Here is a 16,089-nt window from a genome sequence, read left to right on the forward strand (position 1 = left end):
GCATAACTTTTGCCCTTGGTTGAGTTTATTCCGAAGTACTTTATTCTTTTTAATGTGGCCATATATAGAATTGTTTTCTCAATTTCTTTTTTTTTTCTTGTTACTAAGGTACAGAGAGGCAAGTCATTTTTTAGTGTCTCTATTATATCCTACCGCTTTGCTAAATTTGGGAATTAATGCTAAAAGGTGTGTGTGTGTGTGTGAATTAATGCTAAGAGGGGTATGTGTGTGTCTACATGTGTGTGTGAACCATGTAACTTTTCATTTCACACACAGAATGTGAACTGAGGTCATTTCTCCATGTGGCTACTTCTCGTGGTTTACTTCTGGAAGCCCCCCACCCCCTCCCCAAGATTTGTGAGTTGAAAGCTTAGGCCTCACTCAATGGTGTTATGGGAGGATGGTGGGAATTTTAGGAGGTAGGGCCTACGATATACAAGGAATCTCTTTTTAAACTTTTGCATAATGAATTTTAAATTGCATCCTCCCTCTCCCCCTCCCCCATTTGTCTACGCCTCTCCCCTTGTTGATTCCACCCTTCTTCTTGCAAGTATTCATTTCCTAGTGCTTATTTTGTCAGGTTCTGACTTTGTTTTTCTAAAGAAGATGACAGTATTTGAGCTCTCCATAGAGTCTACTATACTTCAGTTAATTTATTCATCACCCTTTGCTTACTATCCAGTGCGTTGACTTGTTGATGTATAGGCACACCCTAGCTACCACAAAGAAGGGTAACCATGCAACCTTTGTTTCTCTGGGTCTGACTTACTTCACTTAACATAATTTTTTCCAAGTCTTTGCATTTCCTTATGAATAGTACAATATCATTCTTTCTGATGGATGAGTAAAATTCCATTGTGTATCTATACTATATTTTCTCGTTCTATTTCTTGATTGAAGGGTTTTTATGAGTGTATTATAGAAGCTCATTGTCTCCTTATTCCATGTTATTTTTTTTTAATTTCACTCACAGTGAGAGTAGGAGAAATTTATTTTGGTCTCTGTAAACTCTGGCTGGCCTCAGTGAGGTAGGTCACAGATTGAAGGAATGGTTGGGGAAAGAAGTAAGGACTGTGAAGAGTAGAGTAAGAGTGAAGTAGAGTGAAGAGTCACTAATTGGAGATGACTGGAAATGGAGTCAGCTACACACCCTGCACTTGAAGGATTAGAACCAAGTTAATCAGCCAAATAGGACCTTCATAGAGCTGGAAAGGGACCTGTAAGAGAGACTTTACCATCTCAGGGCTCAAGCTGTGACTCAGACACTTTCACATGGACCCAGAGTGCTGTCAAATCTGGACCACCTGTGCATTCTCCTATAGACTTGTTACCCAAGTTCCTCCACCTACCTTGTATAAACCTAGAACTCTCCAAGTAAGGGAAAAGCATTTGGGAGCATGGCTGTGCTGAAATGATATGCAGAGATTTAATGTGAGCCTTGGAGACAGAGTATTTGCATTTTTGAAGAGTCGGAGAGAGATTATTTGTGACGGCAATTATAATGATGAATATGATGATGATGATAATAATAATACCCAAATTAATAATAGATTCTTACTGATATCTTTGTTCGCTCAAATACCTTAGCCTCATTACCAATGTAGAGAAGTTGGGAATTGGGCATAGCGTCCTGAGTTTTCTGCTTTGGAATGCCAACAGGACCATGGGCAGATCCCCTCATCATTCATAATTTAACTTCCTCTCTGTGTGTTAGGAAAAAGAACCACATGGCTTACTGAAAAATTTTACAAAATGCTCATGATAGTGCCATTTAGTGATGGTTGTTCACCTTTTTGTTGTTGTTGTTGTTGGTCATGGGGCTTGAACTCAAGGTCGATGCCCCAACCCTGAGTTTTTGTGCTCAAGGCTAGTGTTCTACCATTTTGAGCCACAGAACCACTTCCAGTTTTCTTGTGGTTGGTTGGAGATAAGAGTCTCATAGCCTTTCCTGCCTGGGCTGGCTTTGAATTGGGATCCTCAGATCTCAGCCTCCTGAGTTGCTAGGATTATAAGTGTGAGCCACTGGCACCCGGCTTATTTCCTGCTGATTTATGACTGAATATAAATGGTCTAATCTGATTTCCCAATGCCATTCTCAGCCTGTTCTTTTCCAAAGAGGTAATATGATTTATATTGTAAAAAGTATTTCTTTCAGGAGTGTCCTTGACTTATATGATCTTTTATTAAGTTGTATATATGTGTGTGTACACACGTGTGTGTATGTGAGTTTGTGCATGCTAGTACTGGGACTGGAACTCTGCCTGGGTGCTGTCTCCAATTTATTTTTTATTAAGTCTAAAGGTCTGCTCCTTGAGCTACAGTTACCCTTCTGGCTTTTTGGTGGGTAATTGGAGATAAGAATCTCATGGAATTTCTTATCCATGTTAGCTTTGAACTTTGATCCTCAGATATCACCTTCCTGAGTAGCTAGGATTATAGATGTGAGCCACCAGCACCCAGCTATCAGTTTTTTCTCCTCCCTATTTTACTATTTGGGTCAGCTCCAACTGTCATCATGTTGGAACATAGTTAAAAATTCTTATTTTTGCAGGTACAGAATACATAGCTCATGTAAACATCCAGTATGGAAAGACCAAATAAGTCGAATAACTTTTCAATCACCGTTCTCAGGAGCTATCCATCACTAGGAGCTGTTCAGTGATTACCTATTGTGTGTCACACCTGGGGAAGGGGGAAATGGAAACATAGATCTGTGCCAAAGACTAGTTCTTGAGGATACTCAGCAAGCTTAGAACCCTCAAATGACCTTATAATGTGATGATTCATCATTACTACATGGAAAACAAATTTCCCTACAAAACCCACAGAGGTTTATTACACATATATGTGTGAGAACCAGTTTTCACAAAAGGTATTCATCAAAAAGTCTGAATTCTGGGGGCGGGGGGGGGGGAAAGAAAACCAAATGATTCTTCATGCTCCTCGTGGCCACGGAGGTTCACCCATTCAACATGGTAGAAATTTGTGTCAATACGTAGCCTCATTCCTTCAGGGCGGGATTCTTGCCCTAGAAAATGATGGAAGATCCAGTGCTGACAGTAAGCCACCCACGTCTGTACCTATTGTCTTACTGTGTTTCTTCTTCATTCTCCTACATGTCTCAAGTAAACCATTCTGTTGTGTCTTTGGTTTAGCCACAGGTTTATTTATTTATTTATTTGGGAAGTCTTGGAGATTGAACTCAGGGCCTCATGCTTGCTAGGCAGTTCCTTTACCCCATGCACCACACCCTGTTTTGCCACATTAAAAAAAAGTCCCATCTGTCTGCCTGCTGTCTGCCTGCCTGCCTGCCTGCCTATCATCTACCTATCGTCTATCTTCCTATCATCTATGTGTGTAGGTATGTATACATGTATGTCTATATGCACGATCTCTTTTTACTATCTATGTATCTGTGTATCTATCATTTATCTATTCTGTCATCTTTCTATCATCCATGTATGTATATATGCATGAAACTATTATCTATCTATCTATCTATCTATCTATCTATCTATCTATCTTCTCTCTATATCTTGTTAGAGATAGAATCCAGAGTTTTGTGTGTATTATGCATACCCTCTACCACTACATTGCATTTCCAATACCCAAGGCCTAATGGGGTGGGTCTAGATGAAATCATTTTCTTTGCCAGGGGGTGGTGGTGTTTGCAACCATTTCCATTGCTCATTGGAAAAGCCTGAAGAAGATCTGCAATCAGCTGATCCAGGCTGTGCTGTTCTGTCTTATGGAGAGAAACTGAGCTGATACAGCTCACTTGATGTAATTGTGTACCCTCCTCATGGGCCACTTGGCAGGAAAGAAAGTACCAGGAATAGGAAGGTGGAAGATGGTCATCAAGATTTAAATACAGTACATCACTGGCATTTGTCGGTTTTGCGTATGCAGATTTCATCAACCATGAATTGAAAGTATTCAGAAAAAGCTTTGGATCTGCACTGAATATTCCCTAGATCATTAGGGCCATCATTACCTAAATGATTCTCAATCATTTACATTGCATGGGTTATGATAAGCCACCTACAGATGATGGAATGGAAGTGGGAAGACATGCTTAGTTCATATGCAAATACTATGCCATTCCATGTGAGAAGTTTGAGCCTCCCGGGCTTTGGGTACTATATGGTGATTGTGGAATGACTTCCCCACCAGTGAGGGAGGAATGCCCACCAGCCTCCGAAGCAGTGATCTGGATGCCGATTGTAGCATGGGTTTCTCTTACATGTCTCATTCTATGTTGGCACTTTGCCTGCATCCTGGGAAGGACCATGTGGGATGCTTCAATGGAGCCTTTAGTACCTATCTCTTGGGATGTTTTGGAAATGAAAATTCTTTTTTTTTCTTCAGAAGAAGAGGCTGATGCTTGTTTAATGATAATATAAAAAAAACCTATACTGCGATTAAAAAAATGATTTGGGATGTCAGGTACCAGAGGGATTGAAGTCCAGAACTTTCTTTTGAAAACATATGTACCTATCTATCTATATATCTATCTTCAATATAGATAGATAATATTACATATTATGTATATATATATATATATATATATATATTTATCTGTCTATATAGTCCAGTTCTACCTTGACAGAATTTCTTAATATCCACAATCAATAAGTGAAAGAACCCAGTCACGTGCTCATGGCTCACATCTTTAATCCTAGCTACTCAGAAAAACTGAGCTCTGAGACTGAAGGTTCAAAACCAGCTCAGGCCAGAAAGTCTGTGAAACTCTCATCTCCGGTGAACCACCAAAAACCACAAGAATGAAGCTGTTTCTCAAGTGGCAGAGTGCCAGCTTTGAGTGGAAAAACTAACGGACAGTGCCCAGGCCCTGAGTTCAAGCCTCTGTACGAGCACCAAACAAACAAAATCAAAAACAAAGAACAAAAAAATAAAACATTCTCTGAGAGAGAGAGAGAGAGAGAAGAGAGAGAGAGAATTCATTTATTTCCAACCTCTGGAGACCATCAATAGTGGAAACTCTTGCAGCCTCTTAGTTCATCAAGAGTCTAACCCATCTTCAACCTACATTTTTGCTCTTAGCCAGCTCATCAGATACATACTCTTTTTCTTTTGCAGCACTTCCTTCTCTTTCCATCTTTCTCTCCCTCTCTCCTTCCCTCTCTGTCCCCCCCCTTATTCCAAATTCCTATCTCTTCTAAGCTTTACTATGTTCCATTCGTTTACCCCTCCTACCTCTAATAACTATATCTATAGTCCTTTCTAAGCAAGTCAGATTGATAAGTCTAATAAATATTGTGAAACTATCTTTACCATGTCTTGGAAAAATATACAATGAGCGGACTTTATAGCATTCTGGATGGCATTAGCAGAGGTCATGCAATGTTTGGAGACACAACAGACATCGAATCCAATGCAACTGAGGCAGGATGCAATTCCTTTTTTCTAGTAGCTAATAAGGTTTAGTCTACAGTGAAAAATCTTGCATTTTCAGAAACCCAGGCATCATTTGTACAGTGCATAGAATGATGCTGTGTTGTCTTCTGAAATGCCAACTGCCCTTTGGAGCTCACCTAACTTGGTTTTGCTGGTAGTGTTGAATGGAGTTGCTTCAAATTCAGCCTCATTGTTTTCATTGCAAGGACGTCTGAAAAATCATCACTCTGGCTACCGACTGTGCCATGTTAGAAGAGCCCAAAAGCTCAGAGTTTCTGATTCTGTCACTTCCAAAAGCAGAGTGCAGTCCATTTTGTGAATGAGCAGCTATTTAGTGGAAGTGAAGGAGACTCATTGAAATAATTGCATATGCAGCCACTCTTGTTTCCATAGAAACTCCATGTGGCAAGGTTCATGAGTGTTGTTTATCTCCCTCCTGGGCAGAAATGTTCTGAAATTGGCTCTGTCTCCTCTGTTATCAGTCCCTGAGCAGTAATAAAGAGGGCATCCTTCTTTTTTTTTTCTTTTTTTTGGAGGGTATGGGTTCCCTGGCTCCTAAGTCTTGTACACTCCCAATACCATTATGGCTCTCGCTTAGTTCCTTGGCAGGGGAGAGAGGAGAAAATGATGTTCTTCAAAGCCAAATTAGCCAATTTCACCTCTGAGATACAATGTCAGATTTGACAGCTTCTGATTAAGGAACCTAACATTCTCATTGAGGGTGGTAATCCATTGAGTTGTTACAATTCTTTTTTGAAAATTCAATTTTAGTGTATTTTCTTTTCTTGAAATGATCTTGAAGCTGTTGGACACAAGTTGGACACATGTCAGCTTACAAGTACCATGACTCTTGCTCAGTTTTATTTGTTTTTGAGCTAGAATACTTAACCTCTATGATAGAGGTATATGTATTTGAGTCATAACAATAGTAATAAACAATTGTCCAATTCCTCTTCTTCTCCTTCCTTCTCCTGCCCCTTCCTCCTTCCTCCTTTCTCTTCTCTTCCTTCTCCTCCTCCTCTCCTCGCTCCTCCACTTTTTTCTTCCCATTCTCCTTTCCCTTCCTCTTCTTTTCTTTCCTGTTCACACTTCCTCTTCCTTCTCCTCCTCCCATTCCTCCACCTCCCCTTCTTCCTCCCCTTTTCCCTCCTCCCACCTCCTGCCACCCCTTTACGCTTCTTGCCACTGTTTTCCTCTTTTTGGAATAAGAATTCACCAGAAGTCTGCTTTGGAACAATATCTACACAGTTGTGCAACGAATAAATAAGCCAAGTACATCACTGATATTGTGTACCTTTATAGCAAAATGTTGACATTAAATTCCTTAGGCAACGTTGTAGGTTTTATCTCTTACTTTTGCCATAAAATCAACTAATGTTATACAGATATCTTTATAGTCTTTTGTCACTGACAACTTGCAGTGGGTAAATGTCTTATTTTTCCTTCTTTCTTTTTTTTTTAGCATTTAATAAATATAAATAAGAATGGCTTATCATTCAAGAAGTTTCAAAGTAAGAAAAGTCAAGTGCGCATTATAAATGTAAGACAAATGCTAAGTGTTTGTGGTTCTTACCTGTAATCTGAGCTACTCAGGAGGTTGAGATCTGCAGATCACAGTTCAAAGACAGCCCCGGGAGGAAAGTCTATGAGACTCTCATCTCCAATGAACCACCCCAAAACTGGATATGGAAAGGTGGCTCAAAGTGATAGAGTGCTAGCCTTGAGCAAAAGAGCTCGGGAATAGTACTCAGGCCCTGAGTTCAAGCCCCAGGACCAACCAAAAATGAAAAAAGCAAGAAAAGTCCTCAAGAAAAATTCCACCCCTAGGATTACAATACAGGCTTGCTGTCTGAGTGCCGGATTCTCTGGGACTTTGGACTGTGTCCTCTCCTCTTTCTCTCCAGCACAGAGTACTAACCTATGTCTGTTTTTTCTCCACAGTAAAGCCGACGGTGATTGATGTGGACATTTATGTGAACAGCATTGGGCCAGTGTCATCCATAAACATGGTAGGAAGTGATTTCATTTTTCTGGTCTGTGGTTGCCGTGTCTTATCTTGGTTATAAACCTCACTGCTGATTTCGGCTTGGGATTTATCATACAGGCTTAAAACTCACAAATCACGTCTTAACATCTGAAGGAATTATGGGTATTTCAAGCAAAATGGTATCTAAGATAACTTTTTTTTATAACATCACCAGCTGTTTGAGATACTGCTTCTGATGACAGAGAACAGACCCCTTCCTTCCCTACCTTTGCACAAATATTTATAACACATGAATTTCTCAGTTAATATTTGGTGAGGTTTTGGTTTGTTTGGGTGGTCATGGGGCTTGAACTCTGGACCTGCCTGGGCACTGTCCCTGAGCTCTTTCACTCAAGACTAGTGCTCTGCTCCTTTGAGCCACAGCCCCACTTCCGGTTTTCTGGTGTTTCATTGGAGATCAGCGTCTCATGGACTTTCCTGCCCGGGCTGGCTTTGTACCCTGATCTTCAGATCTCAGCCTCCTGAGTAGCTGGGATGACAGATGTATTACAAGGATTAAAACTAGTATTTTGGGGGGTTGTTATGCAGCCATTGGTTTTATATGACTTCATTACAATTAGGGATGAATAAAAAAGACAATAGAAGGTCATTACTTTGAGTTCCCTTTTCCTCCTTTCGAGTTCCAAGAGCTTGGCTTTATTGTGTTTCTCAGGAAAAGACCTAGGATTTTCAGCTTTCTCTTTAAGTAGGAGGGTAAATCGACTGCTGTCCATTCATTTCTTTATTTCAGGAGACAGGATGGGATCAAATATGCTTTCCCGGAGGAGAGGGTTTCCACAGAGTTACAAAACAAAACTGAGCTCCAAATCAGCCCTTCCTCGTGGACAATGGCTGGTTAGCAACTTATGAATGACTTATTACTAAGTGTTGGTGTGTAGGAATGTGTTTAATACCAGCTCATGTGGCTGCAGGCAGTGATGTGTAAGATTCCCAGAGTAATTTTTGTGGTCCCAGATAATACAGCAAATGCCCTCCCCCCCTTCCTTGGCCATACCTTTGTGCCTGATTTTCAGGGGGAATGTGTGAAATTCAGTGGAGACTTTTCAAAATGCTAACTGACATGATAGCTTCACATTGCTGTGTTCTGGTGATAGAAATAACCCCTCCAAAATTAGTAGCAAGATCATTTCTTTTCACTGCCAGATTTTAAAAGCATTTTAAAAAATCAATGTAGGAGTAAAATTATATTTATGGGGGAACTTCCTTAAGAAAAAAACCCTCGGGATTTGGATGTAGCTGAATGGAAGTATATCCTTAGCCTGCAAGAGGTCCTGGGTTCCATCTGCATGGCCAACAACTAAAACCCCAGAACAAGAACAAAACAATGTCCATGACATCCATAAGACCATCCAAAGAGGTGACGTGAATAATAAAGGGACTTATTTACACAACCTAAAATCAAACTGTGGTTGCAGTATTTCATTCTTCTTTCTTTTTGTGCCAGTCCTGGGACTTGAACTCAGGGCCTGGCACTGTCCCTAAGCTTTTTTGCTAAAGGCTAGAACTCTACCACTTGAGCCACAGCGCCACTTCTGGCTTTTTGGTGGCTCATTGGCGGTAAGAGTCTCATGGACTTTCCTGTCTTTGCATGGCTTTAAATCATGATCATCAGATCTCAGCCTCCTGAATAGCTAGGTTTATAGGCATGAGCCACTGGCTTATATATCTTTTTTGATAAATAATGTTTATTTGGTTGCCTATGCTAAGAGAATGGCAGCTTTAATGTAATGTAAGAATGGTTAAGTGGTCTCTTGTGACTCACACCTGTAATCCTAGCTACTCAGGAAGCTGAGATCTGAGGATTGCAGTTCAAAGCCAGCAAGAGCATGAATGTCTCTGAAACTGTTATCTCCAGTTAACCACCAGAAAACTGGAAGTGGAGCTGTGGCTTAAAGTGGTAGAGTGCTAGCTTTGAGCACAAAAGCTCAAGGGTAACACCCCAGGCCCTGAGTTCAAGCCCTAGGACTGAGCAAAAAAAAAAGTTCCTTAATATATTTTGTGATGTTTTATCTGTTTGCCTTTGTGCCAGAGGATTTTATCTAGCATCCGATGTCTAACACTAAAAGAAAAAGTTCCTCTGTAGCTTCCTAGCTTTGAAATTATTTCAGCAAAAGGGCATTGCATTAATGTATCTCCAGATTTATACAGATGCTTATTACTGATCTCCTTTTGTTCACATTCAAGCATTGCTATTTGAACATTGTTAGGAATTTCTAGGTAGGAATCCCAGAGGGAGGAAGAGGCAAAGTGATAGTGTCCCTTCCTCCTGCCACCCCAGGTAGCAGGGATTCTTCTAGAGGTCAGCTTCCTCCTCGGGGAGGAGAAAGGAACAACAAAGCAGGCTGAGATTATCCCCATCCAAAATGACTGACTGGGCAGACCTGTGCTGGGTGGGATGTCCTGTGGTTAAAAGCAGGATGATATTCAGATCTGACTTCATATAAATAAAAGGATATGAGTCCTTTGTCTCTCTCTGAGCCTGACTTACTTCACTTAGCATAATTTTTTTCCAGGTCCATCCATTTCCCTGAAAATGATGTAATAACCTTTTTGATGGATGAGTAAAGTTCATCTCTCTCTGTCTCTCTGTCTCTCTCTCTTTCTCGGGCATGCATGCATGCGTTCTCTCTCATCTATCTATTTATCTATCTCACATCATATTTCCTTGACCTATTCATCTATTGAGGGGCATCTGGATACTTTTCTTAACTTGGCTATGGTAAATAGTGCAGCAATGGACATGGTTGTACATGTATCTTTACTGTACCCTGACTTTTAATCTTTTGTATAAATGATATATGCAAACAATACAAAGGATCACACACATATACACACTCCATATTAACTAAAATATTATATCTGCAAGGAAGAATTCCACAGGTGTAACTCCTTTGAACAACTTAGAGTTTAACACAATGGGTAGCAGGGAGTTAGAGGTTTGTAGGGTCTGGGGAAGGGGAGGGGAAGGGTGGGTAAATGCAGTGGTACTATTTACTGCACATGTGTGAAAATGGAACTAGGTAAATGGAGGGGCTGAGTGGCGTTGGGAGAGGTGGGAGGGGTGACCTTGACGGAGATGCACTGTACTCATGTCGGATTGAAGCCCTTTAAACATGATTTTAAAAACAAATTCATATATAGTCATTCTGAGGGGGAAAAGCTTGCCTTGCATGAAGAGAAAAAGCAGGATGCCAGTGTGTGCGGCATGGCTGATGGGTGATTCTTCCGGCACGTAGGCACAGTGGAAGGACCCTGGGTCTCCCGGTGACGGCCTTTGAACTCTGGTGGAGATTTGAGTGCTGTCCTTTGGTTTGCCCTTTAGAAAGCATAACACCCCACCACCTCCTGAGATAAGTGCAAAGCATATTTTATGAGAGTGGTTTATGGTGCATGCAGTGGATGCTGAGGATTTAAACTGTGAACGCATCCGAGGGTAAAGGATGACCTTGGCAAAAATGGCCCAAGGCATTGTGAGCCCTGCCTTACCAGATGCCCATCTGTGGCGCTTTGGTCACTTGAACATCCTGACTAAAACATACAGCAAGCCATCACTGGGAATCAAAGCTTTTTCCAACTCACTTCTCTTGTTTAAATAATTTGTCCTGAAGCCAGGATTGAGTAGGTCCCTCTTGTATTCCTAACCACTCAGGAGGCTGAGATCTGAGGATCGAAGATCCCCAGGCAGGGAAGTCCGTAAGACCCGTATCTCCAATTAACCAACAAAAAGCTGGAAGTGGAGCTGTGGCTCAAGTGGTAAACCTCCAGCTTTGAGTGAAAAGGCTAAGGGACAGCACCCAGGCCCTGAGTTTAAGCCCTAGTACTAGCACCAAAAAAAAAAAAAAAGTTGTTCCACATATCATGTAACTTCATTTCGTCTGCTTATTTATTTTTATTTATTTTTTTTAATTCCTAGACTGTGCCACTCGTGTAGTTAAAAGATACACTAATACATGGGGAGGCCTAGACTGTAACTGCACAATGCTGAAGCTGTTCTCAAGGCTACAGCAGAGTAACTGAACCACAGCAAACCTTGTGTTCTGGAAATAGTGACATGCTTGTTTTTAGTTCTCAGCAGAGTTAAAGCTGTCTCTTTTCACAGCCAGTTTCTTGAGGAAGCGATCACATACGTACCTTGACTTACTTCAGCTTTTCTCAAAGGGCAGGAGGCAAGCAAGAGTTTGTTTAAAATACCAAATGCTAAATACTAAATGCTAAATGCCTTTCCTCTGTCATCTGCGTGGCTACCTCTGAGTATCTCTTTGTCGATTCATTAAGCATTATCAGATGGTACTTGTGGTTTCCACTTAGGATCCTAGCTGCTCAGACAGGATGAGATTTGAAGGTGGAGGTTCAAAACCAGCCTGGCCACAATGAAAAGGCCCTGGGTACAGTTCTGAGCTTGGCTCACTTTGTTCAGTATGGTATTTTCCATGTTTCCCTGCAAATGGCATAATTTCATATTTCCTGATGGTTGCATAAATTCCAACACATGTACTTAAGTGTGTATTACATACACATATCATTGTCATTATTATTATGATGACACCATTTTTGTGCTAGTCCTGGGTTTGAACTCCAGGGCCTGCATACTGTCCCTGAGCTTCTCCACCACTTAAGTTCCTTCCATCTTTTGTGGTACTTAATTGGAGATAAGAGGATCACAGACTTTCCTGCTGGAGCTGGCTTTGAACTGCAATCTTTCTAACTCAGACTCAGGAGTAGGTACCTATTTTCTTTTGGATCCACTCTTCTTGGGTAGGACATGTGGGCTGTTGCCATCACTTGGCTATTCCGAACAGTGCTTCAGTGCACAGGGGTGCGTAGGTGCGTAGGCCTTTCCATGAGGCCCTTGATGTCGTCATCTAAGCTTATGGTTCTGCCTTCTGGAGCTGAGGCACAGGAAGTTCATACCATGTTTGAAAGAACATGGATCCGGAAGAGAAAAGGAACACTACTCGTTCTTTCCATCTCTGAATGCACAAGGAACAAAGGAATTTCAAACTTCCATTGTGTTGCCTCTTTTTTTTTTTTTTTGTCATCTAAGGGTCTTGGAACTCTCTACTATTTTATACCAAAATGCCATGAGAGATGTTATCTGGTTAAGATGGGCATCCATTGTACCAGGCATAAATGGCTGTGAGCTTTTCAGCAGTGTAGGAACACGGAGCTAAGCCATATTGATAAAACATCCGACCTTTGTTAGCTGTCATCTCATGCATTAGCTCCTTCACAGGCAGGAATAGCATCTTCCTTTTCTTTTTGTTCTGAACCTTTCCACTTGGGTTGAGTATTTCACAATGAGTGCTCATCATTCTTCACCACAGAAGCTACATTAGGAGCCTCTGAAAAGAACATCTTTGTGTCACATAAAAGTTTGTTTTTTTTCCTGAAAGGTAAGAGGTGTGAGATGAGCATTCTCATTGGAGCCTCTGTAGCCTGTCTCCCATCTCACTCTGATGAAGATATTCCCAGAAGCCCTTGCGCAGTCCAGCCTCTGTGGAGGGCGGGATGACAAGCGAGCTGCACCCCAGCAGGGAGAGAGGGGCAGGAGGCACAGGTGTTGTGAGCTGAGGCATGTCACGGGGGATGATGGGCCCTGATGAGGTTCCCATGGTGTCTGGTCACACACATCTTCTAAAGTAATCCTCCTGTGGCAATGTGTGGGATGTCACAGGATGGTGGGAAGGAGCCGTGCATGGTGCTAGACAAGGCCAAGGTGAGAAGCTGTGGGCCCGGAGAGGGAACAGTGGCCTCGGCACTGTAAGGAAATGGCGATGGGATACGTGGACACCTTCAGTAACGATGGGAGAAGCTGAGGGTGACTCAGGCCCAGCCGTGATCATGAAGCCGGTCAGTCTTCCTGATCAGCCACCGTGTGCTGGACAGGACACGTGCGAATGAGAACCTGATGGTGAATGGAATAACGGCAGCCAGGCCATTTTGGAGGCTTCAACCCTTTGTAGTGTTAACAGGCTGAATAAGTCAAGTCGTGGTGATCTATTTCAAACCAACATTTCCATGAGGAAATGCACAGGCATGCTTTCATCAAGAAGGTTTCTTCTTTTCTTGTTTTTTTGTTTTTTTTGTTTTTTTTCCATGCCAGTCCTGGGGTTTGAACGCACAGCTCTAGCACTGCCCCTGAGCTTTTTGTTCAAGGCTAGCACTCTGTCACTTGAGCCACAGCTCCACTCCTGGCCTTTTCTTTGGCAGGGGGGAGGGGGTTTAATGGTAATTAATTAGAGATAAAAAGACTTTTCTGCTCAGGTTGACTCACAGTCCTCAAATATCAGCTTCCTGAGTGGCTGGGATTACAAGGGTGAGCCCTTGGACATTGGGCCTTTGCAGTTCCGGATGTTTTCATTTGCCTCTCGGTTCATTGCACAATAGGTAATGGCACCAGGATGGGTGGGCTCTCCCTTTAAAACAAAACTCTGTTCCCTGACCAGGTAAGGGACAGAAAAGACAAGTTGTCCCAGTTCCTGTGGGCAGTGATGACATCTAGGATGCCTGTCCATGGAGCTGTCTGTGGCTTGAATATATAACCCACCCCTTGGGCCACACACCTGTTCGGATGCTGCCTTCTATGGAACCAGGGTCCTTGCAGATGCCGTTTGTAACTATGAGGTCATGCTAGCTAAGGCGGCCCCTATGCCATTTGATTGGGGTGTCTTTTTTTTTTTTTTTTTTTTTTGCCAGTCCTGGGACTTGGACTCAGGGCCTGAGCACTGTCCCTGGCTTCTTTTTGCTCAAGGCTAGCACTCTGCCACTTGAGCCACAGCGCCACTTCTGGCCATTTTCTGTATATGTGGTGCTGGGGACTTGAACCCAGGGCCTCATGTATACGAGGCAAGCACTCTTGCCACTAGGCCATATCCCCAGCCCCTGATTGGGGTGTCTTTATGGGAGGATTCAGATGCACACTGAAGGAAGGCACAGAGGAGAGGCTCCTACAAGACAAAAAGAGTGCCAGAGATTGGCAGCAATGCACCAAAAGCTAGAGGAGAAAGGTTCATTCTTGAAACCTGCAGAGAGAAAAAAAAAAAGCTGCCAGGACCTTGATCTTGGACTTTCAGCCTCCGCAACTATGATGTGTGAAGCCAGCAGGGTAGACTTGGCCTCATTTTAGCAGATTTCATCAGTGACCGGCCTCTGTCTGGTCTAGGATGCTGCCGGCTCCCTCCTTAGGACTCAAGGGCCCAGCTGGGCTCTGCTCCCTGGACACAGGAAGCCACGTGTGTTGCGGGCTCTTTGCACAGCTGCTCCGGAGTGTGTGAGGCCTGTCAATCACGTCCTCATCCATTGCTGTGTACCACAGTCTCAGAGCAGCCCTGTCTCCATCAATGTGGCCTGCTGTGACAAAATGTTAAGTTATTCCACAGTAGTCTGAGCTCTGATGGCTTACACCTGTCATTCTAGTTCCTCAGGAGGCGGAGATCTGAGGATCATGGTTCAAAGCCCGGCCAGGGCATGCAAGTCCATGAGACTCTTATCTCCAATGGACCAGCAACCTGTTGGAAGCGGAGCTGTGGCTTCAAGTGGGCAGCCCAGGCTCTGGGTTCAAGCCCTAGTACTGGCAAAAGAAATAAAGAGATCAGCAAACACAAAGGAGCCTCTCAAAGTGTGGATGCACTAAATCCACTTTCTAATCAACCCTTAGTGAGATGCAGTGTTTAGCATGCTTGCCTGGCGAGCCCAGAGTTGGTTTTTGGTTTTGTCTAGCTTTTTGTAGGCTTACCAGACAGAGGCTTGCTTTAAACTAAGCGCACTGACCCATAGCTTTGTCCCTCGAGACTGGTACTCTACCACTTGAGCCATAGTTCTGCTTCTCCCTTTTTGGTGGTTCACTGAAGAGTCTCGTGGACTTTCTTGCCCAGCTTGGCTTCAAACCTTTGGTCCTCAGATCTCAGCCTCCTGAGGAGCTAGGGTGACAGGCATTGGTGTCTAGGTTGTTTTCTTTCTTTCTTTAGGGGAGTGTTTGCAGATTCGATTCTGAGATCTGGGAGGTGGTCGGATCTTTGAGGCTGAGGGAGGAGGCTCCAGCTCCATCCTTTTGCTTGTGTGAGCATTTCATCCAATCACTTGTTTTGTTTGTTTGCGTTACAACTCACTACATAGCCCAGGCTGTCCTTGAACCCAAGATCCTCCTGCCTCTGACTCCCGAGTGCTGATACCTACCAAAGTACCACCACACCTGGCTTGATTTTTCTAATACTGAAGAAACTCCTGAATTTTCTTAACAATAATTAATTTTGCAAATGATTTGCAATCACTTGCTCTTTGTTCCTTGACTGCCTAATCGGCTTCAACCTTCTCTGCCATTCTACTGCCGTCTAAAGATAGACTTGTCCTTGGAACCATACAAGAAATTAAAATGAGTTTACGTTATCAAAGAAAGTATTATAAAGTACTGTTTTCCTTTTCTTTTTTTTTTCTTTCTTTTATTCCCCTTTGCCAGCAGTTACAAGTGAGATATTGAGAGGAAGGCATTTGAATGAGGAAAGCAATTAAGGCTTAAACATGGGAAAGGAATTTACAAGAGATAAAAAAAATGAAGATGTGAAGTCAATCTCCCTTTAGTCTGAAATTGTTCTCAATAATTCTGTCCTAATGAGATTGTCCAGAAG

General features: G+C 42.6%; 1 protein-coding gene across 1 annotated transcript in view; it reads left to right on the top strand.

Moving 5' to 3' along the window:
- The window catches only part of Gabrg3 (gamma-aminobutyric acid type A receptor subunit gamma3), a 312,628-nt gene that overhangs the window by 21,273 nt on the left and 275,266 nt on the right, over positions 1 to 16,089 (top strand). The window contains exon 3 of the mRNA XM_048369193.1: positions 7,360 to 7,427. Within this exon, the coding sequence (XP_048225150.1) occupies positions 7,360 to 7,427 (68 nt within the window). The remainder of the gene's footprint in view (positions 1 to 7,359; positions 7,428 to 16,089) is intronic.

This window comes from Perognathus longimembris, chromosome 20, assembly GCF_023159225.1.
Source record: "Perognathus longimembris pacificus isolate PPM17 chromosome 20, ASM2315922v1, whole genome shotgun sequence".
Taxonomy (NCBI): Eukaryota; Metazoa; Chordata; class Mammalia; order Rodentia; family Heteromyidae; genus Perognathus; species Perognathus longimembris.